Source organism: Struthio camelus, chromosome 3 (assembly GCF_040807025.1).
Source record: "Struthio camelus isolate bStrCam1 chromosome 3, bStrCam1.hap1, whole genome shotgun sequence".
Classification (NCBI taxonomy): domain Eukaryota; kingdom Metazoa; phylum Chordata; class Aves; order Struthioniformes; family Struthionidae; genus Struthio; species Struthio camelus.
The window spans coordinates 11,149,748-11,174,998 of record NC_090944.1 but is presented as its reverse complement, the minus strand read 5'-3'; the positions used below and the strand labels follow the sequence as shown (position 1 = coordinate 11,174,998).

General features: G+C 47.9%; 2 protein-coding genes across 18 annotated transcripts in view; both read right to left on the bottom strand.

Moving 5' to 3' along the window:
* Nucleotides 1–293: 293 nt before the first annotated feature.
* On the bottom strand, nt 294–10,939 carry NEIL2 (nei like DNA glycosylase 2). Of its 2 annotated transcripts, XM_068936920.1 has the most exons (5): nt 10,668–10,806; nt 7,248–7,439; nt 5,787–6,115; nt 2,185–2,381; nt 294–1,608 (listed from the first exon to the last, which is right to left on the bottom strand). In XM_068936920.1, exons 2-5 carry the CDS (start codon nt 7,383–7,385, stop codon nt 1,292–1,294), a joined length of 981 nt encoding a protein of 326 aa, XP_068793021.1. In that variant the 5' UTR covers nt 7,386–7,439; nt 10,668–10,806; the 3' UTR covers nt 294–1,291. The 2 variants fall into 2 exon arrangements, with proteins under 2 accessions (XP_068793021.1, XP_068793020.1); XM_068936919.1 differs by lacking the exon at nt 7,248–7,439 and having other exon boundaries at nt 10,668–10,939.
* Nucleotides 10,940–11,689: 750 nt separating this feature from the next.
* The window catches only part of GATA4 (GATA binding protein 4), a 34,918-nt gene continuing 21,356 nt past the window's right edge, over nt 11,690–25,251 (bottom strand). For 8 of the 16 annotated variants that reach the window (XM_068936908.1, XM_068936903.1, XM_068936902.1 and 5 more), the window contains 5 exons: nt 22,203–22,372; nt 19,388–19,513; nt 18,260–18,347; nt 17,845–17,987; nt 11,690–16,699 (listed from right to left, as the gene is read on the bottom strand). In XM_068936908.1, coding sequence (XP_068793009.1) covers nt 16,517–16,699; nt 17,845–17,987; nt 18,260–18,347; nt 19,388–19,513; nt 22,203–22,372 — 710 coding nt within the window. In that variant the 3' untranslated portion in view covers nt 11,690–16,516. The remainder of the gene's footprint in view (nt 16,700–17,844; nt 17,988–18,259; nt 18,348–19,387; nt 19,514–22,202; nt 22,373–25,251) is intronic. The other 8 variants (XM_068936904.1, XM_068936912.1, XM_068936916.1 and 5 more) reach the window with 1 other exon arrangement.

Genomic DNA, 25,251 nt, shown 5'->3' with positions numbered 1-25,251 from the left:
TCACTTCCAGGACAACAATCAGCTGTTTAAAAAAAAAAAAAAAAATCGGAGATGCAGGGAGAGAGGACAGCAACAGCTTTTGCCTACCAGATAGAGATGCACAACTCTGGAAATGGTGATGTTACTGTCCCTTGTTTGTACTTTCCTGCTTTCCATTTACTTTACAGATGAGTTTCATGCATCCCCCCCTTATAAACATTGCTAGACACCCACCACAGTTGTCAGACTTGTGATCTTAGTTGTTACTTGTGACTTCACCGAGGCTTCACAGTTCTCCCTTAAGAGCCACGTCATAATCTGTAAAAGCTGGTTAATATTTTCTATGACATGGAGGGATGGGATTGGCAAAGTTTGTGACAAAAACACAGCTTCTCAGGACAGACTGTGACAAGCACGCAGAAGTGAGCTGTACCAAGCCCTACTGCAGTGGTTTTATTTTCACCTCTCAGAAAGCAGCAGCCCGTTCCCGTAAGAGCTGACAACACACCTATTCCCAGCCCAGCATGCTGATGCTCAGCTATAATTACAGAGGCAGGATTATCCAATATACTGAATCAAGATGAAGCTGTTTAGGTACAGGGCTATATTTCCTTCTGTTTCCCAGGAATTACAGCCATCTGCAGTAGGGTCAACACACAGCCACTGTAAATCACAGTAGCCACCTGCCCAAAATCCTAACCTTTCCATACATTGTCATGGGCCAAAGAGTAGAGGGGAAAAAAAATAGGCTCCACAGGCATCCTCTGTCCTTGGGGTCAAGACAGCAGGGCATTGGCACAACTAACAGAGGTGCCTCACATCCCTAAACATCCAACTGAAAACAGGAAAACCTTGGTCCTGTTTGATAGCCCCGTGATCATACAAACCTCCTCTACTCAGAGGACAGGTGTAAGGTAGTCACACCCCAAGAAGGCAGGCTCCATTTCTTCTGAACTCATTTCTCCCCAACAAGCTGGTTTGCCAAGAAGCTTGCCCAAGCAAAAACCTGCAGTTCCCAGTCTGCACACAGGGACCAAGACACCTCAGAACTGATTAAACTATTTATGCTGTTGTGTTACTGCTACCAAAAAAAAAAAAAAAGTAGAAGCGTACAACCACTTTCCTTCTTGCATGCAGAGGTATGAGGTACTTTGGACTTTGGAGACTCCTGTAACCTCTAGAGAACACTTACCTCTGCCAACTCACTGTTCCTAAGGAACAGGCTTAACAGCTCTATAGAAACCATAAAGTCCTTCTCACAATAACAAACTATCTGGACATCCTCCAGGAGAGGAGGAATAAGAAAGGCAGCTCACTTAGTGACCAGGGAAGGACTCCCGCTCCCTGAGAGCACTGCAGGCTGGCACTGAGGACACCACCAAGTCAGTCTCTTCAAGCCACCCAAGGGTCCAAGGGTTCCCTTCATCACTGCATGCCCAAGGGGACACTGCTCCTTCTGATAGATCTGAGGGTGCAACCCTTTCCCATGCAGCTTGCTCTCCAGCCAGTCAGAGCTGAACTGAATTGCATAGTCAAGCAGACGCTCCAGATCCGAAAGAGCCAAGAGAGAGCCTTGTGTTAATGGATGGATCTTTGCCAGGTACAAAATCTCATTCTTAATGATGTTGCCTGGAAAGGGTCAGAAATAAGGAGACTGTAAGAATACTGCTTATCAAGACGACACAGAATGAAGGAGTTCAATGCCAGTTCTGCGATCAGCATTTGAGACCAACTGAGAGCAACTCCCTCCAGACTTAATTTGTACATAAAATTGTGCAGACCTGTGGCTGCAGTCCCTGTGACTTCCGCCTAAAGGAGACGCAGGTAGCAATGCCATTCCCCATATCAGAGGTAGCATACAAGGAGCAGGCTTACACCTGGGAATAGATCTGATGAGTCTCTTCCCACCACCCTTCAAGGAAACCTTCCTTTCTTTCACAAGGACAAGCCAATCAGTAGTCTCCCCTCCCCCCCCCCACCAAGACAGTTCACTGGACTCGCATGATGCACTTAAGCATCTGAAGCCAAGGGGTACAGCCTGCAAAGCTTATTCTCAGTGAGAAGACCATATACACTCAGCTGAATCAGCTAGGAGCTTGCTTTGCCATAAGGCTAAGTTGGAGTTGGAGGCTCAGAGTAAGCGTGGACCCACAGACATCCCATCCACCTCCCTTTGTTGTTCTGCCACCATGCCCTGGAACTCACCCAGCCCTGAAAAATATCTCTGGTCTAACAGGGTGTAGCAGACAGGATTGGATGTCCTGAGGGCATCCAGCGCCCGACCACGGTGGAACTCCACAGACAGGATGTCAGAAGCAGGATCAGCCATCGGAGAAGAGCACCAGTGCATTCGGCAGTTGTAGAAAACAAGGAAGCCCCCGCTCTCAAAGTGCAGAACCAGCCTGGGAGAGGCAGAGAAGTTAAAATCTTTAGCCAAAAACACCCCAAACCATTTGTTATATTCGGCTCTGGCTAAAAAGACTTAATGGAGAGGAGAGTGTAGACAGAGATAGCAGCTACGGAATGGAGTGGAAAGTCACCAGAAGACACAGAAGAGCCTGTACATGACATAAGCTTACAGAGAAGGAGACTCCATGCTGAGGCACCAGCCCCCATGGAAAGCAGATGCCTACTAGTTCTTAAGGTACCAGTCCCCCCTCAGGCAGGGGCACTACCACAGTTCAAGAAGCAGGAATTGAAAATTGCACGGTGTCTCAATTAAGCTATTCCTTCCCCACACTCATCGCTCCACAAATATGCATGCACAAGGGGACAGCAGGCGCTCCAACATACCAGTCCACTATCTTAAAGCAAGCCAGTCTCCTCTAGTGCTCTCAGTCAAGAAGCTTGACTGTGAACCAGCATAACTCATGGATAGTTGTTCCTTCTGCTGACCTGTGGCCTATAGCCACGGGATGACAGCATTAGCATCTTGGCCACCTCCGGCAGGTAAGCCAGCTGACCAAAGTCTCCAGCAATAGGGTCTATAATCAGTGAGACTGATGCTAAAAACAACACACAAAAAACGGACTGCATGTCTGAAACTGCTTGAATCACAGAATGGTTTAGGTTGGAAGGGACCCCCGGAGATCATCTAGTCCAACCTCCCTGCTCAAGCAGGGTCCTCTAGAGCACATTGCCCAGGATCATGTCCTGGTGGGTTTTGAATATCTCCAGGGAAGGAGACTCCACTACCTCTCTGGGCAACCTGTTCCAATGCTCTGTCACCCTCACAGTCAAGAAATTTTTCCTCAGGTTTAGGTGGAACTTCCTATGGTTCAGTTTCTGCCCATTGCCTCTTGTCCTGTTGCTGGGCACCACGGAGAAGAGCCTGGCCCCATCCTCTGACACCCCCCACTCAGATACTTGTACACATTGATCAGATCGCCTCTCATGAACAGGCCCAGCTCTCTCAGCCTTTCTTCATAGGAGATATGCTCATCCTCTTTGTAGCCCTCTGCTGGACTCTCTCCAGTAGTGCCATGTCTCTCTTGTAGTGGGGAGCCCAGAACTGGACACAGTACTCCAGGTGTGGCCTCCCCAGGGCTGAGGAGAGGGGCAGCATCACCTCCCTCGTCCTGCTGGCAACACTCTGCCTAATGCACCCCAGGAGACCATTGGCCTTCTTGGCCACAAGGGCACACTGCTGGCTCATGGTCAACTTGTTGTCCACCAGCACTCCCAGGTCCTTCTCTGCAGAGCTGCTTTCCATCAGGTCAACCCCCAGCCTGTACTGCTGCGTGGGGTTATTCCTGCCTAGGTGCAGGACCTTGCACTTGCCTTGGTTGAACTTCAGGAGGTTCCTCTCCGCCTAGCTCTCCAGCCTGTCCAGGTCCCTCGGAATGGCAACACAGTCTTCTGGTGTGTCAGCCACTCTCCCCAGTTTAGTATCCTCAGCAAACTTGCTGAGGGTGCACTCTGTGCCTCCATCCAGGTCATTGATGAATACATTGAACAAGACTGCACCCAGGACTGAGCCCTGGGGGACACCACTAGCTACAGGCCTCTAACTAGACTCTGCACCACTGACCACAACCCTCTGAGCTCTGCCACCTAGCCAGATCCACCTCAATCCACCTCACCGTCCACTCATCTAGCCCACACTTCCTGAGCTTACCTAGGAGGATGTGATGGGAGACAGCGTCCAAAACCTTGCTGAAGTCCAAGGAGACAACATCCAGTGCTCTGCCCTCCTCTACCCAGCCAGTCATCCCATCATAGAAGGCTGTCAGGTTGGTCAAGCATGATTTCCCTTTGGTGAATCCATGCTGACTACCCCTGATCACCTGCTTGTCCTCCAGATGCTTAGTGATGACCTCCAGGAGGAGCTGTTCCATCACCTTGCCAGGGATGGAGGTGAGGCTGACAGGCCTGTAGTTTCCTGGCTCCTCCTTCTTGCCCTTTTGGAAGACTGGGGTGACACTGGCTTTCTTCCAGTCCTCAGGCACCTCTGCTGATCTCCAGGACCTTTCCAAGATGATGGAGAGGGGCCCTGCGATGACATCTGCCAGCTCCCTCAGCACTCGCGGGTGCATCCCATCGGGGCCCATGGATTTATGGATGTCAAGTTTGGACAAAAGATCTCTAACCTGATCCTCCTCCACCAAGGGAGAGTCTTCCTTTCTCCAGACTTCCTCTCTTGTGCCCAGGGTCTGGGATTCCTGAGGACTGGCCTTAGCAGTAAAGACTGAAGCAAAGGCAGCATTCAATAACTCTGCTTTCTCTATATCCTTAGTTATCAGGGCACCCGCCCCATTCAGCAGCAGGCCCACATTTTCCCTAGTCTTCCTTTTGCTATTGATGTATTTGAAGAACCCCTTCTTGTTGTCCTTGACATCCCTTGCCAGATTTAATTCCAAATGGGCCTTCCTTGTGTTGAAACAAAGCCATCCTTCAAACGACTGCAAGGTGCGAACAGACTTTCTTCCTCTCTTCCATCAAGTCCACCACATACGCACATGCCAGAGACCCAACTTGTGAGATACTTCACCTGAGTAATCAGTAAGAGCAAAGTACACACTATTTATCAGGATTTACCCTTTGTTAAATACCCCTTCCAGTGGGCCTTAGGATACAATCCATAACTGACTCCAACAGGATTGTTTTCCCTCCAGCACTGCCTTTAACATCACTCCAGCCAGTGACTTCAGCTGCCCTGGAGGCATGCTATTTACCCAAAGCTTCTTTATAACTGGGAAAAACTGCCATTTTTAGACCATGATTCCATCTGGCATCCCAGAAGTTCTCTTTGGATAGTTGTCTAGTCTAAACTGGTACTATAATTCCCAGGCTGGCAGGCAACATGAATCCTACAGTTGCAATCAGTTAATTTTCCAATCAGATAAAACAAAGAGGGATGAAATATGCACAGAGGCAGCAGGAAAGGAAAAGCATTAGAGAAGGCAGAAGACAGCAAAAGAACAGAAAACCCAACCAAAAACAACTTAACTTCTCACTAAAGGCAGAAGAACATGTGGTGCTGAAATAGGATGTGTCCAAGGAAACCATGACCAACTGATATTGTTGGGAGACTTGCCAGATACCTACAGAATGGTAGTACCCAGACAGCAGTCTACTGTGCACTTCCTGATGTCTAATATGGGATTGATCACACCCCATATCCTCCTACTCAATACACACCAATGGCATCTCTCATGCCCACTCGTTTTCACAGGTTTAAGAATTATTAGAAAGAAAGGACAAAACTAAAAGCATCCCCACATAAGTTTAGCTCGAGAGACAGAAGAGTGCCTCTCCAGGATGAAAGCAGGAAGACCGAGTTTGCTAGAAGAGGACTCAGCCAATACCTGGGTATAGGATCCTTCCAGTCCCCTCTCTTATTGGCTTTGTTTGCTCTTGAGAATTCATTTGCCCGAATGCTGCCAAACAAGCCAAAATGGACACGCAACCAGTTGTCCAGACCCCCTGCATCTGGAGCATCAGATCTGGAGTGTGGGAGTTCCTGCACTTCCTCTTCTGGAAGGCCTATTTGTGGAGCACAAACCTGCTCCTCTCCCTCCTGGGCAGGAGAACTTGCCCCACTATGAGCCACTCTTTGCAACGCTAGCTCTTCTGCAGTTCGTCCTAGCAGACCTCCAGCTGCCACAAATGCCAAGAACAAATTCTTCCCATGAACCTGAGAAAAGAGGTAGAACGTGCTGAGGATCCAGATAGTCACTTATATGAAAGCAGCCAGAGGTTATCTTCTTCAATCTCTCCTTTAGGCAGAGGGCACATCACACCACTCTAAACACAGAAGGATTCCCTAGGATCTGAGCCAGTCCCAGCAGAGCTGCAGTCACCCCCCACCCCCCTTAGCATCCCTTCTTTATCAGCATGAAGCAGAAGGTGTTCAAATGCAACTCCAGTGCAAAGCCCTCTCACAGACTTCCAACTGGCCCAAGAGACGCATCAGAAGAGAGGCTCAGGATTTCAGAATCTGTCATCAATGCCTCTCATTTCCTTCCTCACTTTGTGGGGCCCTGGAGTGTTTCAGGCTGAGGTGACCTAACCCAACAGGGGCTCTGAAGCCACAGGCTGGCCACAAGTGACTTCTTGAGCAGCTTATGTCTGTGTGCCCGGCTAAGACCATCATGTAATCAGAGATGAGGCTGCACCAGCACATGAACTGCACCTAGATTTCAGTGTTTCATCAGTCAAGTACAAGTCACCATCTGAGAGAGGTCAGGTGCTTCAAACCCCCACCAGGACTGTTCTCCCTTGGAGACACACAGCCCAGTGTGACTATCTCAGCCACAAGTGTCCACAGTGTAGGTATTTTAATTTAGCCAAGTGAAACTGTTCTTTGGTACAAGAGATGCAACGGTGCAAGTTCACAGCTGAGAGAAACAAGGCTGCTGCTCCCGACATCCACATAATGGAGAAACCAACTCTCCATCTCCTAAAAGCAGCCGTTGACATCACCAGCTCCTCTTCCCTTGAAGCACACACAACTAGTGCATAAGCACAATTGACCAAAACTCCAAATAGCTCTGGGAGCCCATGTGCCTAGCCACATCCCTGCCACAGCCTCTCCTTGCAAAGTTTAGGGTTAAGGTTACTGCTACACAGAGCAGTACCCCACAAGGTGCATTCACATCTCTGTGGCCACGTGCCCCTACATTGTGGTTATAAACGAAGCCTATGGTCCACCTCAAGCACAAGCCTGGTGTCGCTAAGGTTGTATACCACCCGCGATCCAGGTGCAAGGCAATGGTGTTTTCCCTCAGACCTACCACATAGCGATAAGGTTGTCTTTTATAGCTCACCCGAGAGTCCTGGAGCCTCAGCGCTTTCAGTTCACTTACATTGATCTTCCGACTGCTTCCCCCCACCTTTGTCACTACTTGTCCCACAAAAGGGGAGGTCAGCAGCTGGAACTTCTTCACCGATGGGCCCTCCGGCATCTCTGGCAGCTGTCAATAGAACGGCAGACGCTTCTCACGTTTGGCACCCTAAAACTGAAGGGACAAGCCAGTCATGTGGACGTGAGTTCAGGCTCTGAAAGGCTCAAAATAGTCCCTTCACCTCACTTCCCTTCAATCCCTGTGGCAAAGTCCATGGACAGAGACAGGCTCCTTTCAGGCCCAGGGCAGTAGAGGAACCTTTATCCTGAAGATATTCATGAGACTGAACAAAGCCCCAAATAACCTGCCCTGATGTTAAAATTCACCGTTAAAATTCCTGCTTCAAGCAGGAATTTGGCCTGGGGCCCTCCAGAAGTCCTTTCCAAAGGAAGCTTCTCCACCAGTTGGAAAGGCTCTTCAATTAGACTGTTCAGAAACTCTCCTCACCAGAAACAAGAGCTCATATGACTCCAAATCATCGTTCACAGCCTTAATGTCCCAGAATAATGTGGGAACACAACCTTATAGAGATGTTACTAAACCTGAACCAACTCAGGCCGCAGTCAACCATCATCTTCCTGATATAGCCGCACCACCAAGGAAAGCGCTGCTCCATGATTAGCCCTGGAGTTAGCTCATCCTCCTTGCTTCTTCAGCTGCTTGCTACAGTGCCACTGACTCTAACAGCATGAGGCAGATTACAGAGCATTTGTACGCTCTGCCAGCGACATCTAGGGTCAGCAGTCTCTGGCAAGAATGGCAGACAAAGTAGTGCCATTCCACAACACCCTGTAGCTCACTTACAGGAGTTATACCAGTACAAAGGTGTTATTTCTGGCCCAAGATCCCAGACATGTTACTTGCAGTTCTTTTGAAGAGATCTGCCAGGACCAGGTACACAAGACAGCACGCTCCAGGGTGTGAAGAATATGCTTTGGCTTTCACCCTGCAGTGGCAATTCCACAAGAAGATTGATCCCAGAAACCCAGCACTGACCACCAGCTCTGCTGCAGACTCCACAGTGCTCAGTACAAGGCTCCAAGCTACCTGGCACGGCTCTGAGACTGCTGTTCACCTTCATGTCAAGCTACCCTATGCAGAGGCTTCTACCAGAAGACACATTCCTACCTCATGCTAGCATCTCATCTTTTCTGCTGGCTGGGCTAACTCAGATACAGCAGCTCCCAGACGCTGATCCCTGAACTGCTACAGAAACACTCACGCCAAAGAAAGAACAGGGAAAAGAGGCAGCAGGCCAGGAACGGCCCATCAGCACAGAGTAACCGTAAAACCTGAGCCTTCAGCACTACCTGCTGCTGCCTCACCTCTCCAAGCCGCCCTTTGCCACAACAAAGGGACATCTTTGTTCACTGAAGCTCTCAGCAGAGACATTTAAGCAACCAGCAACCTCCATTCCAATTAGAACACAGCACTACGAACACCAGTGAGGTGTGGACATACCTGCAACAGGGGCAGACAAGACAGCACAGCTGTAAAAACCTTCCTGTGCTGCCACACACAGCAGTCACAGACCTGCCAAGAGCTCCAGCAGGAAAGCACACCAGGGAACAAACATTACCAGGATCCAAGATAGGAGCAACTAATATTACTTGTTTCATATAAGCTGGAAAAGGCTCAATGGAAGTAAAAGACCAAGCTTTATTCCTGTACTGCCCAGGTCATGGGATAGTTATATATAGGCCTATTCCAGTTTCACCCACATACGCTGCATTTTCAAAGGCTCCAAAGCCTTCGTTTTGCTACCATACATTATTCTAGGAAGATGTCTCAAGCCTTCCCAGACCACAGAGACACATTTCTCTATTCTGAGCTTCAGATTAGAGACATGTTGGGTTCAGACTTTAGTTCAGCCAGTAACAGATCAAGAGTCATCCAAAGAGGTATTTCTGCTGTCAAAAGTGCCATCAGCAACCTGGATCCCTGGGATCAACCAAGAGGTCTACCTACATCCCAGGCCTTCTGGGCCTTCCTCCTGGACTATTCTGGCACCCACGTAATATTAGGGGGCACAAAGTGAGCCCCAGGACAGCTCATGCAGCTCAGAGTTCAGACTCCCACATTACCTGCAGAGCTGCACAGCTCTGATTGCCTCTCATTCAGTTCACAGAGGGCTGGTCCTCAGAGGATGCAAGTGCTTAGCACTTCCTAAGGTCTTAATGCACACATGCACACGTTCACCCAACTGCAGCCAGTTTGGCCAGAAGCGTAATGCTCTTAGCTCTCTAGTGAGAGGCCCTACCCTTTACCCCATGGCTTCAGAAAGAACAGTATCTATTTTCCCTGGTCCCCCCTCATCTCTCCATGGACTAGCTGGAAGTATCTCCCGAGTTCATCTTTTCACTCACGGCCACTTCAGTCTCTTCTAAAAGAGCTGTCTCCCTCCTCCAAGGAGGATCACAGCTCCCAGCGCTCTGCAGGGCAAATCACTCCTTCTCCCTAAAGGGACCACCACTGTACCCTCAAGCCTGTCTTTGCTAGCCTCTTGGGCTACAAATCCAGCCCGCTGGGACCAGCCACGTGCAGCAGCAACAGGAGGCTGCCCCACAGCATTTCTATAGTCTTCTTAGCAATCAAGCCCTCTAGATGGGAGAATCAAAACAAACAAAAGACCCACAAAAACTAAAAAAAAAAAAAAAAACCCTGGTGGCCCCACCAGGAGATGGGGGAAACCCTCAGAGCTGTTATCTCCTATTACTATTGCCTGTTTCTATTCCAAGGCATAGACTACAGTTGGTCTCCAACCCCAAGCTGGCACCACCACAGCCACCAGGCTTCCAGAAGAAACCCTTCCCACATATACATTCATTTTGGTTGGGCTCCTTCAGTCCCTGCAGTCAAAGCCAAGCATCTGCACTCCACTGGGACATGCTCACACTCCGCACAAACCCTCCGCACAAGCATCCCACAAAACCGGTATCGCTCTCTCATCGAGCCAGCTTCTACAGGGGATAATAAACTACCAGGCTGCTGGGTTCCTCCACCTCAGCCCAGCTTTAACCCATGCCCTGAGCCGCCAGCTCACCTGCTTGGAGCAGCGCCGGTCCCACACCCCAGAGCGATGGGGATCAGCAGAGAGAGGGCAAAGCCGGACCACCTGCGCCCCAGGAGAGCTTCACAACCCGGCGCGACGCTCCCGCGGCGATGTAAACACGCAGCCCGGACCCCCTCCACGTGCAATTAGGCAAGGGCTAATTGCAATTAGCAGTTGGGCAGCTCTACTCCCCACCCACCCCAGCTCCTCTCCCTACCCCCTCAGGGGAAGAAACACCCTACGAAAGGCATGTTCTTCCCAGTCTGCTCCGAGTCCCTGCTGTTACCTACCGAGGGGTCCTCGAGCCCCTGCAGCACCCGCTGCCGACACGCACCGGGCGGGGGGAATGGAGGGGGCGGTGGGACCCTGCCAGTTTCCCCCCCCCGCCCCCTCCCAAATTGTATCCACTTCCCAGGACCCCTCAGTCGAGCGCCGAGTTGCAGCTCTCCAAAGCAATCGAGCCCCGCGCTGCCCCCGGCCGCAGGGCAGCGGGCTGGCACCGGGGAGCACGGAGCAGGGGGGGGCTTATACGCCCGCTGCGGAGCTTCCAAAGCAGGCATCCCCCAAACCCCTGCAGCCAGCCCCAGCCCACCCCCCTTCCTATATGCACGCACATAGAGGAGGGGGCAGCCCTGCTCCTCCCCTGCAATTTATTGCCCCAGCTTCTCCTGCATGCTTCGGAGCCCTTCCCATCTTTGTACCTAACCCCTCTTCCAGCACCCCCAACTGCCTCGCATCACCGGCTCCTCATCCTCCAGCCCCCCTCCTACACCCAACTCTGCCATGCCGTGTTCTGCACCCAAAACCCTCAGCCGCCCCACCTGCTCTTACAGGGGAAGGAGACATCCCCCCACCCATAGCAGGGGAGCAACGGGCAGGGTTTCGAGCCCAGTTGCACCAAGGGCTCAAGGAGTGGTCGAACTGGGAAAGAGGCCGAGCACCTTAGGGGGGAGCTTGGGTGCTTGTACGAGCGTTGCGCTCCTGCAGAAAGCAGAAGTGGCTCAAGGCAGCCCTTGCTGGCAATGCGGTTTTGGCTCGGGGGTGGCGTCTTGGAGTTCAGCTGGAAGCAATTAGGCTACATCAACAGTGCATCAAGCAAAACTATGTTAGTGAGAATTGCAAAAAGATAAGACACAATGGTATTAAGGCACTGCGAGGAGCTTTTCCTCTTGCTGCTGTATTAGTGGAATTACCTGCTGCATGAAAACACACCGGCTCCTCCTTTCAACTCTGTGCACTGAATATGTGTTCATTTACCATTAACCTACCCCAAGAAGCCCACCAGCTCAGTCAGAGTCAGGCAGAAGCCATCTAGTTTTATTATTATTTTATTTCCATTAGTTCTAAAGGTGTAGAAGTTATGTGGATTGGTAGCCATACTACTTTGTAATATATATTTTTTTACATCTTTAAATAATTACAGCTTGTTCAGTTGGTTGGTTGTTTTCCCCCTTCCCCCTTACAAATAAGTGTTTCTGTGGGACCTTCCCAGCTGATCTGGGAAGCTTCAAATTTTATACATGAAAATAAAACAAAACAAAACAAAACACTACTCCTGACATAGTCACAGCTTCAGAGTTATAGTAAGAAATGTTGATCGGTATTAAAGCTCCCTTACAATATTCCTGAGCTCCTCCTGATTGGAGAGGGTCCAATCAGCCCATAAGATTGCAAGTGAAATACGGAACTCTTCTGATCAATTTATATAAAAAAAGAACTGAAGCGATTCAAGATATTGCACTTTTGCAAAGAGGAAAGACATTTAGAAATGGTAAATGACCTTTCTACCTCTCTGGCTCCCCATCCTGATTCTCATCTACCTATCTCACACTGGTGACCACTGGTCTGTAGCAAAGGTCTCATTCGACTATTTGCGCAGTCAAGCCTTGTGCTGAAAATCCTTAGGCATCAACATTTACATGTGTGATTAATGGTGACCTCTAAGGGAAAAACTCTCTCAAGGACATTTATATATGAGCTTAAGTGTTGTGTAGGACTGGGCCCTTCCCTCTTAGTCCTCAGGGCAGGGATGATTTTCAGTTCTGTATTTGTATAGGACCTGGCTCGGTATGGTCCTCACTAGGACCTCCAGCCACAATGCAAGGAAATAAATTATTACAGTAACAGTAGTAGCAACAGCAGTAATAATCTTGCCCCAAAGAGTCTTTAATAATTGCATCTAATTGCATGAGCAAAGCCTCAGGTTCTGAACAGCTCCCCCATCATTTGAAGGAAAGAAGTGCTCAAATGTAACCCTAAATTTTGTAAGGGAACCCTCTTGCTAGAATGAACTGAATCCACTGAAAATGGTAGCACTCTAATCCCCTCACTTTATAATATGTCCTCTGAGTATCCCCAGATCTGTCACTTCTAGTATTTCTCATCCCGTGTTGGTCATTCCAGCTCCTACCTGCAGAAGGGGCTCCATGTGACTCCTGGGTTTGCAGTCGATATTCAGCCTCCTGCAATGAGGGCTCATTACTTGGGAGTCCCCAGTCTGAGGCAATTAATTTCTTAATAGTTTTGCCTTTTGCCAGTGTCTAACATTTATCTGGGAAAATACTTCTGCCATGAGGGTGGTCAAACACTGGAATAGGAACCTGCAGAGGCTGTGGGATTTCCATCCTTGGAGATATTCAAAACTTGACTGATCAGGCTCTGAACAACCTGATCTAGTCCCTTCCAAATCACATTACTCTTTAATTCTGTGACTATGAGCTCTCTAGGACAGGACCATCTACTACAGTGTGTTTGTATAGTACCTAGCACAATGGTACTCCATCTGAGTTCTGTCTCTCACCGTCTTAATATCGGTATTAGCCAGAGCGTGGCCGAAGGTCCTGGATCAACAGTAGCTCTACAACAGTTTTGAGTGAATGAAAAGAATGGCAGAATCTGGAGTATCTGAGCTTCTGCTGTATGCAGTGGAAAAGGAGGGACAAAAGAGCTTGTTTCTATCACTCAGGAAAACCCGACTGTCCTTACAGCCCCGGAGGCCCACCTTTTCAAAGCAGATATCTGTCTTGTTATCAGGGTCCTTGTAAATGCTCCTCACTGTTTTCCAAGAACCATTTTTAAGTCTTTGAGGAAGGTGAGAACCGGTTAATAAAGCTCTGCCATGGCTGTCTAGATAACCTGAGGGGGCATGAGCCAGGCAACTGCCAGGCTTATGTCCTGTGGGGGTTTTCTCCTCTTGCATTTCAAGAAGATTCCTTTATGGCACCTCAGAGTGTGTGTTAAGGGCAGGAGAGAATTTCTGCCACGGCATTTGGCTTTGAGGAAAGTAGGAGGAGCGCAGTAATAGGGCAAGGTAGACAGAGCAGCTGGCATCATCAGCATGGAAAGAGAACACAGACGCTACATGTGTTTGGTCTGGATCTTAGCTCCTCTCCTTGAGGCTATCTTCTTCCCTCCCTCTCAGATTGCCCACAGTGGTTTCAGGTATCCCAAAATGTGGGCATTAGCCAAGTGGCATCTAGGGGCAGGTGTGCTTCTCTGTCACAGATAGGAATTCACAGCCAGATCCCTAGAGAGCTCAATTGCCAGATACTAAGGACTATAGTTGAAGCAGGAGGCTGGCTAAAAACCAGCGCACCTGGAGAGAAAAGCCTTTATGTCCTCACCTCAAATTCATATTCTTCGGTGTTATTTCTCCCCAGGTGTTTGAACTTGTAACTTTTCTGAACTGAGTCTCTTTTCATTATCTTCCCTTTATTCGTACTCATACTTAAGTCTCCAAGGGCCAGATACAAGGCTCACGTAAGTCAACAGACTATCCTGGCCTCTTCTCAGTGGCCTGCCAGTAGCATCACAGGATTTCAGTATAACATTTTATTCATATTTTATAGGCTACCTCTTCCTTATCTGTAATAAGCACACTAATGAGGCTCGATCCTGCCTTAGTCTCAGCAAGACAGAGCAGAAACTCTGTGGACATCTTAGCAGTGAGGGATTGAAAAGCCTCCTAGAACTTGGATTCCACTCCTATGAGCCAGTGAAGGTCACTCCTTGTCAATGTCGGGATAAGGTTTCCTACAGGGAAGCCCACCAGAACACCCTCAAGGCGTAAACACTGTCCTGCAGTCCCATGGCAGCACTGCCATGCTCTTCTCCTCTGGGAAGCACAGAGACATTGTCACCCCTCCAAAACCCTGTGAGTCTGAGTTACTACTCAGAGCAGAGAGAACGTGGAGGGGTCCAAGCCTCCACTGTGACTCCACTCCCTATAGACCCAGCCTCTGCCAGACCAGTTGAATGCTTCTCCTTAAAGAAGCATCTCTACCATCAGGGGAAAAAGGGAGAGCTCAAACAAAGATAATACAGTGTCATTCTCTTGCTTCAGTCGTGTGTGTGGCTTTCCTCCTCCCCAAGCCATGTACCTTGGTATTTGGTTGGGAACATGCTTTCTGGAAATGTTCAATAGCAAGAGACAGAGCACCTTATATACGTCAACACATTTCAGGGGGACGCACAATCCCTCCTCTAGATTTTCACTTCGTGGTTCCATACTCAAGTTCTGGGTGCAAGGAGGAAAGAGAAGAGCTGAGAAAGAGGAAGCATAAGAGAGTCTGGGAGTGGACAGAAACATGAGTGGAGAATGCTGCAGGATAATAAGTCTCCCAAAAATTCTCTGCCTAGACAGGCAGGTCTGGGCCTCCTTGGAGAGGTTAATGAAAACGTCCTGGCAAGCATCCAGAGAAGCACTGAGAAAGATTGCACAGGGGACTGTGGCATCTGCACTGCTAAGGTTTGTTGAGCACATGCTAGACAAATAGCAGCCAGGAAGAGCTTAGGTAGAATTGACCCTTTTGGGACAAGAGAATAAGCCAGTGACCTCTCAGCATCCCTTCCAACTCAATTTTCTAGGATCCCCTGGTTGCTGAGAGCCTTATGAGCAAGAATGAACACTGGTTTCTTGCTTAATACTCATGCATAAATGGAGTTATGCTCCTCTTGTAGGCAAGCAAGTCTATGCACCTGCTTCATAAAGAAAATGGCCCTTGCTTGCCTCCATTAGAGAGCTGAAGATCCCAGAGATGAAGAATCCCTTTGTTTGTTGTGGAGAGTGAAATCCTTAAGGGTTAGACATGGGGGATGGTCATGGCCCAGCTGCTGGGGGCAAAGTGGGCACTCATAGTACACCTAAAAATAAATGGCAATCACATTTCATCAATGGCATCAAAAACAACAGAAAAGAATGCAAAATAATTAAATTAACTGTCTCTAAAGCAACAGCACAGCAGCATTAGAAGAGCAACTTTGACTTGCTGTGCTCTAGAATAATCTCCAAGCCTGGCTTGTAGCCATCCCTAAGGGAAGAGCCAAACAATTTCCTTCAGGATTTGATAACCAATGTGGGTCTTTTCTACCTTCTTCCAGGAGGTTTCCCCTTCCAAAATCCCCTTCTGATTCCAGACACACCTTCTACAGGCTCAGCCAATAACCTTTTGGAAATACAATCCAATGATTTGGTAATGATAAATAGAAAAGGAATTATTATTAAATATGGGTATTCGTTATGGTTTTCAAACCATTTAGGAAAATGAAGACACACTCTAGATGTGTGAGCTGAGAGTTTTTTGAGGGGTTTCTCTTTCTTCTTTGCCCTAGATTGTCTTATCAAATCTAGTAAATCCGCCACAGCAAGTCTAGTGAAATCTGTGCAAGAAACTGCACTGGCTCCATTTGGTGGAAGATCACTGAGTTTGGGTAATGAGAAGATGATGATGTTTTCTTCTAGTCAGGAAACTAATGGATGGTGAAAGAAGAGAAAGGTGTCTCCGTGCCACCATCATCTGAATCGTCAATGCCAGATGTTTATTAAACAAAACTCAACAACTGTACATCTTTGCTTCTGACTATTTCTTAGGAGGTGGTGACAGTCAAATGAGACAACTGTTTAAAGGGGAAAAAATGTTTCAGTTCCATTAGTTACTCTGAGATTTGAGTCTTCTCTGTTTTGTAAGAGCTCTCCTACACCTCCGAGAAGTCCTCTTTACCTCTTTCCTGGAACATCTCACAAGGGGAGGGAAGTCAGGAGAGCAGGAGGGGGCAGGAAACAACATTGACTTGATTATTACGTGTCATCTTCTTTGTCTCTCAAGCAGATCAGCCCAAAGTCCGTGGGTGGAAGACCAGCTTATGCAGTTATGATGTCCCCATGGTTTTCAGCTAAGACCAGGCTGTTCCAGGAGTCCTGTTTGGAGCCGGTCTGTGGAGACTGGCTGATGGCTGACTGGTAAGCCTGCGGGGAAAGCTTCAGGGCTGAAATCGCAGGATGAATAGAAGATCCATGTCCAGACATAGCAGAGACCGAGAATGCCTGCAGAAAAAGGAAGATCCTGTAAACAAAACTTTGAAACACAGAGGACTCTGCAATTCCTGTTGTGAGGCTAATGCTTTTCTAATAACGAGAGCTGTGGACGTGGCTGAGGATTTGCTACAAAGCTCCAAATTACAGTTTAGGTGTGATAATTCGGACAGACTCTTTCCTCCTTCTACATCCTGCTCTTTCCTATTACTGCATATGGGGAATATTGTTCTTTCCTAATGACAGAAATGATCATCTTACCTCCCAAAGCTTGAGATATCATTGGCCTTGGGCTCTCCTAGCATACAAATGGCTTCCTGTGGATTGCAGGACACATAACAGTGCTGCAAAAGCCTGCAGATGCAAGATCAGTCCAGCACAACACTCAAGCACATATTTTCTCGTCGTGTGGCATCTTATTTAAACGCTAGAATTCTCTGTTTGAGTTCAAGAGGAGACAAACTATCATATACCGCTGCCTCCTAATCTTGCTTTATTATGGAGATCCTTAACCGAGGCACAATTATTAAACCTGCAGACATTCACACAGATCAGCTTCCACATTTCTTTAGCAGAAATTGCAGCTTGCTTGGATGCAGTGCTGGTCCCAAGACATCTAGTGGTGGAGATGATATAGAGAACATGACTTCACCCTGCAGCTCTCTTCTGTTTTGCTGGCTTGCTTTACCTTTGCAGTGTGACTTAGCTCAGTTACATTTGGGCTATGTGGGTTTATTCTCCTCACGCTGCACTTCACATACAACTCAACACATGCCTAGCCAGTGCAGTGAAAGCAGAGTAATGTTGCCTTGCTCAGGAAGTCATGCAAAGGGAACCAGCATTTTCTTGTTACAGTGCCTATATAGCTGCCCAGCTAGAAAGACTTCCATGTTTTCAACAGGGTGGCCGCCTCTTGTCACTTATTTGTAACTGCCGCACATTATTAAAAATCCATATTGTGCTTGTAACACATGGTGACAAAAATATGTATTTTCGCTCCATCTCACAGGATAGATTTCCTGCTGTGAACTCCTAGATCCCAGGTTGAAAAGTGGCAGCTTTTCCCCACGTAGAAGGTTTTCAGAATGTTCTCCTCCCCACGTCTACCATAGTACTGTTCCCGTCTTTGTCACATCTCCAGCATCTCCCCTCTGTACCTGAGAAATTGGGCTGGGGTGCCCATAATGAGATGAGAGCCCCGGTTCCGTTTTTATGGGGCGCATTTCCTCAGTGGTCGTGGCACTGCTGCTGCTACTGGTGGAGCTGGTGGTTGGGGTAAGACTCTCGCTGCTGGATGGGCCTGTGAGAAAGCAGTTGGTAAACAAGGCTCTTCCCAAAGAGCTTTCAGTACCAAACCACCCAAAGTTAGTGTAGGTAAAAAAAATCAATGGGCAGGGCTTTCTTACTGCTGGTAGGCATTCAAAGACATTCACCATTTTTGAAGAACCAGTCCATTTTGTGGTAGGGTGTGTGATTTATAGGGCACAAGTCCAAATTTCATTTTAAATGGCCACACACGCAAGTGCACACATGCGCCCACATGCAGAATAAACTTTCTTGTTCAACACTTACCTGCTGGTGTCTTTGATTTGTTTAGGTTCTTTGGCTTACGCTTCCTCGTTTGAATGCCTTCTTTTCTCATTGCTAAAGGCCTTGGAACCTATGGACCCAAATACAAAAGACGTTGGTTTCCGTAGGTTTAAAAAGTCATCTAGGAGTACTAGTTTTAAGGCCAGAAAGGAACAACAGCTCATCTAACTTACTTTCCTATATAATTCAAAGCAGAAAATTTCTTCCTGGCTAATGGCTATTTCCTGGAAAGGTACCAAGTCGGGAAAGGTGGGAAGACCGCCCTTAGCCGTTGATCCCACTGAGCTAGTCACTCGCATAGTCCGAAGCATCGTGGGATTACCAGAAGGAATTTGTTGACTTAGTGCTTCACCTCATCTACCATGTCTTTGGGCTTGGACCTGTCCCATGAATATTCCTCCATCTACCCTGACGCACTAGAAATCCTTCAGATCATAAAGTAAATATATATATTAAAAAAAAAATCCTAGGAGTAGCAATGGGAAGCAGAACTGGGGCTTGTTACTACAGTTGCCAGGATGATGAACACCTCCATGTCTGCCATGGAGGGTGGCCCCATTGCCACTGATTGTGATGGGAGAAGACTGGAGATTTGCAAAGCTGCATCTTGAAGTCCTGTTTTGCCTTGGTGTACCTGTGTAAATGTGTACTGCACTCCAGCAGGACTCTTCTAGATATATCAGACCTGAAGCCCTCACCAAGAGGAAGAGCACTATCTGGAGATCCCTGCCAGAAAAGTGATGAGACTACAACCAAATCTTAGCTGGGATCTGACACCCTATTTGGAGGGGCCCAGCCCTGCTTTGTGCTTCTGACTCAGGTATTTCACTGAAATGCCTGAATTTAGCTGAGATGAATCTGGGCCTAATTTTTTGGATTTTAAGGCTCTGATGCAAAGGGTATCAAATTACTGTGTGAGAAATGCCCTGCATACATCACCCCTTGGCAGTATAAACATGACTTAATGCTGGGGGGAAGGATTAAGGCCCAGAGGGACAGATGGAAAATCAACTCCAGGAGAGCACAAAAAATTGTAGAGGAAAGCCAGTCACCAGCTTGGTGCTATCATCAATGGCCTTCCCGTAAGAGTAAGGTCAATAAAGGCTTTACCCCATGCAGCTTCATGTAGAGTCCGCAGGCATTACAGACAGGTTCTCCCTCGGCGTTTCTGCGCCAGAGCGTGGTTGTTGTTGTGTGGCAATTGGCACAAGAGAGGCCAACGCGGCGGGAAGCTGACTGTGAGAAAAGACAGAGGAAGAAAATACATCAACCCTCCTCCGCTACCAGTAGCAGCAACTCAAATCCCAAGGAGTTCTGCTGCAGGTCCATGGCCCTCTCCCAGCACCAGCCTGGCACAAGGTTGCTGTTATTCTGTCCCTCCTCTGGTATTCCCCTCCTCTTGTCTCTCTTCTCATTTCTCTGTCATTTGCTTTTCTTTCTCACCTTACTGCAGTGTGTAACATGACTGCTTTTTTTTCTCTCTTGCCTTTGAGCTTCTGCTTCAGCTGGGCCTGCCTTTCCATAGGCCCTGCCTCCAGCCTGTCAGTCCTGTGCAGATGTCTCCACTATCCTGGTGCATCTCAAATGCCTCTAGGCAGAGCTGCAGATCAGCAACAGGTCTAGTAGCAGCTTAGAGACCCACTGCACATGCAGACACTTGCATGAAGGTGTCCTACCACAGCAGGACAATAACAAGATAAATCCAAGTACTTCTTAAGACTTCAAAAGCTAGAAAACTCTTGGGTGTGGAGGAATCAACTGCTCCTTTAGCTGCAACCTCACTGTGTATTAGTTTCACTCATCAGCCTTTGTAAGTGGACAGAGATCTTAAAAGAGAGCTTGCAGCAAAAGCAAAGATCATTGTGCATGTCTTTCCATGCAAACACATGGAGAAGCATACGAAATTCAGAGGATGAACACCCAGTCTTTTCCCAGCCCACCTATGAACACTCCTTACTCCTCTTCACTGCAGAGTCAGGGAGTTCAAATTGCAGAGGGGGCTGCTTCATACCAACGTGGCTGCCTTGGCCCTAAAGTGAATAAGGGACCTTACTCTGGTCCTCTCTATTGGCTGTGCTATATGCAGGAGAGGAAGCCAGAGGGGTAGCAGGAAGCAGCAGAAGGCAATAACATCTCCAGCTGCCCCAGCTACTCCAAAGGGATGGTGTGTCCATGCAGCCTCACTAGGAGTGCAACATACCATGCAATCCCCACCACGAGCAGATGGGATCTCTGCTTGCAGAGCTCTCTGGCATATCTCAGGATCATAGAAGTGGGTTACTCAGTGACAGATTAATCCCATTTGTTATACTGCATATATATATTTAGGAAGACAAACTGTTGTTACTTTAACCATCCATTTACAATGTATCCCTAGACATGTCTTTCTTTACTTGGAAATTCTGCCTCAGAAGAAAGAGCAGCTATTTGGCCATTTTTTCAAGATTTCCAGATCACCAAAAGCCTAGCTAAAGGGCAAGAGCGCACATACAGATCCACATAACTCATCCGCTTGTATTTCTCAAGGGTCTTCCAAGGAGCCTTGAACCACGGCTGTGCAGATTTAAAAACATACATTGCTGCTTTCTGTAAAACACCAGCCATGGTACCTAAAGGGCAATTTCTGACTACACAGACGTACCCAGGGATAACAGGTACACCAATAAATGAAACAGGGCAAAGACGTCTGTGCCAGGGTGCAGATGTTGAGAGTGGTACATTGTTCCTGGCCAGCTATGTCATATATCCTGCAGAATTAATGCAGACTATGCAGGAATTCAGCCTCCTCTGCCGTGGACACCCAGGAGAGGTCTCCCCCGGAAAGCAGTGGGAGCATTGCTCTGCACTAGTTCTCCTCCAGAGCAGATTAGAAGTGTGCAGCTCCAGCTCCCAGACCCCTTGGAGCCAAGGGCAGCCCTAGCAGGCCAGCCTGGTCCAGTCGCAGAGTGACTGGTGGCGATGTAGTCTAGCTCAGTCCATAACCGGGAAGAGATTTTCACAAGAGGGCGCTGGGTGGCTGCGGCTGGCGGCTGGCAGCAGCACTGAGGCTAGCAGTGTCATTTTTGGCATTTGCACGGGAACGGCTGGGTTTGAGCACAGGCAGGTCTGGACTATGCGAAGAGCAGGGCAGTTTGGAGATGGAACATCATGGAAGACACGGCAAAGGGTTCAGTGGGAAAACACAGCACTGAGGGAAGGCTTGCTGGCTCCTTGCTGCCTAGGGATGGTGGCAGTCATGACCAGCCCCATGTCCCTGAGGCATGGGCAGACATTGCAGAGACCTTCCCAGAAACCCTCACCTGAAGCAGTCTGGGACTGAGCTATACCCATCCCTCAGCCAGAGCCCTGTCCCAGGTCCCCCATCCTGACCCCATAGGCGTTGGTACACCCTGAACTTCCCCACTGCCTTCTCCTACGCAGCCTGCTTCAGCTCGCCAGAGGGAGCAGGACACGGGGTCTCCAGGAAAGGTGATTGGTCACTGTGAAGTGGGAGGGATCACCCAGTGATGACCTTGGGGACAAGGACCCTGAGGGTAAGAGAAGAAAGACTGGTTGTGTGATGGAGCTGGAAATGGTTTCCATTTGACTGAATATGCCTAAAGTGGTCCTAAAGCAAAGACTGGCCTTTTGCTCAATGAATAGCATGTATGTACTGCTCGTGTCCTACATCCTACATCCCCTTCCTCCACCTGGCCCAGATGACTCAGCAGAATCAGTCTGGACAGTACAAGGTCATGAAGTGCATCAAGCACAAGGTCATCTGGCTTATTTTGGAGATGCAGGCTAAAGCCACCTGGGTTAGACAGATGGGAATGGTGAACCCCAGGAGCTGAAATACCACACAGCATCACTACTTAGCCAAGGCCTTTTCACTTTAGCCTTGCCGGCAGCCTTGCCCCACATGTGCTTTGTGATCTTCACTTACCAGCCTCCTCTGAGGTTTGAACAAGGGCCGGTTGATGCCGTTCATCTTGTGGTAGAGGCCACAAGCGTTGCAGAGGTAGTGCCCTGTGCCATCTCTCCTCCAGAGTGGGGTGGACATGGCCCCACAGTTGACACATTCTCGCCCCTCTGAATAATCATCAAAAAATTCTGCTGCCGTGACGGGAGAGAGGGGAAAATACTTGGTTAATTACATATCCATACATTTAATTTCTGGTCTGCTTCTCAATATTTGAGTCCCAGAAGTAACATCTAAAAACATCATAAGCATTCAGATTTTCACATACATGCTGTATGAAACAGCTCTTCCCTGTGAAAGGAAGAGTAGCACCCCTCCAAGATTATTGGGAACAGGAATCCCTTTTCCTGCCATATAGTGTTGGCTGAAGGATTTATGTAGCAGCAGGGATGTGCTGGGACACAGATACAAGGGAGATAGTAACAGAAACCTTCCCTTCTGCTCTGACATTATCCAACTTTCAAGACTAGGCACAGCCAGGGCAAACAGATTGAGGCAGGCAAACCACCATGTTTACAATCAAGACAAATTGCCTGCGACCACAGACAAACACAAGCTTGGACCCACAAAGCAGAACTGCCCAGAGATCAGACAGTTGCCCAAGCATCTCTTGCTGTAGCTCAAGCAAGCATGGGGAGAGAAAAATGTGCCTGTGCTTGTGCACCACACTCCCCACAGGACTGGACAGGGCCGTCCTCCTCATCTGGCCCATGCCGGCTCCCACCCCAGCCCCTCTGCAGAGGGAAAACACTGTGGAGCCAAGGTGGAGAGACATTCACACACCTTCAGCCAACTCCCTGCTCAAGAAGCAGCTTCTGATCTTCAAGAATCCACATGTGCAACCTCAGGCCTATGCCGTCAGCTGTCATGCTATCAGACATTGGCCTTGGACATTCAGGGATGTTAAAGACACTGAGTTTCCTGAAGCAAATCCCCGTCATTCCTGATGTCACGCTCCAGGGCCTGGTGCGTTCACCCATCACGCTCCCTGTTCACCCTCCACTGGGGCCCAGCTGCAGCTGTGACGTGAGGGTGAGGACAATTGCCCTGGACTGGGGCAGTCCGATCCCTCTGGCTATGACAGGTCCATATCATCTGCGAGGCAGTGCAGAGGTCAACACAACGTTTTGCGACTGCGTCATCGTTTGGAGATACCTCAGGTCAGCTCACCCTTGGAAACAAAACCCTCAAGAAGCCAAGGACTGATTTAATCAGGTGCGTTGCACCTAATATAATAGGAATATCTGATATGGGCCTTGCTGAGATGTAAATAAAGCTGCCTCCCATTGATGTGGATCTTGAAAAGGCATGTTGCAAGTGGTGATCCCACCCGAAGGATGTCACCTACTGAAGTCAGTTTGGGAATGTATTTCTTATGTTACAAACCCGTTCCTGCCTCTGTCTGGCTTCCCTCTCTACCCGAAGACAGAAACCAAGGCATGCAAACATTCTATTGTAGGCACCATAAAAGGAAGACCAGATGATAAAATAACTGGGGAGGAGAAGAAAAGGACAAATAACAACAAAGGACTCTGCAACCTAGCATGGGCTGAGAATAAACCAGGCTGCTGGGAAAGCCTGATTCCCAACATACTGTAGCACACAAGAGAATTTTAGAGGATGGCAAGAGCTCTGCACCAGGGCCTTGAGCCATTACAGACCAGAGTAACCTTAGCTCTTGCAAGGTTAGCGCTCATCTTGCTATATTTTGTGCCTGCCCATCTCCTTGACGTACAAGAATCTCAGCTTTCCCCTGGAAGCCAAGTAGTTCACCAAACAGCAAACCAACAAAATTTGTCTTCCCGCAGATCTGTGGCTCAAGGCTGTGTGGATTCTCTGACACTAGTAATGATTATGTTTAAACATCAGTCTTATTATCTCTCCTTTCCTGCACTACTGACTATTTTTGGAAAAATTATAGGAAATCAAATAACCACGAAACAAAGAGCAAAAAAAATTACTGAAGTGTGGTTGGTTCATGGAGATTCAGAGAAACAGATTCATGTGAGCCTAGTTTCCCCCAGAAAACTCTGCTAAAAATGGCAAGAGATTAGACCATGTGGCGACAGGGAAATACTAGAAAACAGGAAATGAGTGTACCTAAAGGGCTCTGGAGCCAAAAAAAGGAGGAAACCAGTATCTTCTTAGCAGCTTAGAGAAATAAATCTCATTACCTTTGAGCACTTCTGATGGTTTGAGGGAGAATGGGAGTCCCTCCAGGTGATATTTGTACAGGTGGGCTCAGTGATACTGTAGCCATAATACCTCACTTTCCTTTTTAAAATCAGCATTGAATCACAGCCAAAGTCTAGATCAAATAAACTTCCTTTGAAAAGAGAAGGAATTGGAACAGCTGGTCAGGAAATAACTCATTTCCTTGAAAAATCTCGAGAAAGGAGAACATTTCACTATTTTTTAGAAGTTGTTGAGATTTTCGATTAACATTTTCCCTCAAAAAGATGAACTTTTTTCAGTGTAATGTTTATGCTATGAGAAAATCCCTTCTTCTTTGAAAATACTTCAGTAAAAGTTGTCGACGAGATCTAGGAGAATTTAAAAGAGTAGAGTTAGTCCAAAGGTAACAGTTAAAACTCCTGACCAATATAAGTTGTGTCTATGTCTAATTATAGAATATTGTTTTTCCTGGAGATTTTTCCACCAGAAGACCACACCTTGAAAGCTTTTAATCAATGAGGAAAGAAAAAAAAAAATTGTAGTAGACCATCAGAAATGGTAAAAGCTGCAGTAGCTGTTGAATATGAAGGTCCCTCAAATGGCTATGATAAGAAGAAATGTCAAGTATGGAAATACTTTTCTTTTAAGATAAAAACAGAAGATGTTGAGTTGAAACCAGAAAAGTTATTAGGTTTTTGTTTTCTAATAAAAGTCAAATTTGCTACTGAATATTGAATATTCTTCCCTAAGTTATGTGAGACTCAACTCCACTCTCCACGCTCTTTTTATACAGTCGGTTTGTAATTTGCCCTCAGAAATCCCAGTGCAAAGCCACCTT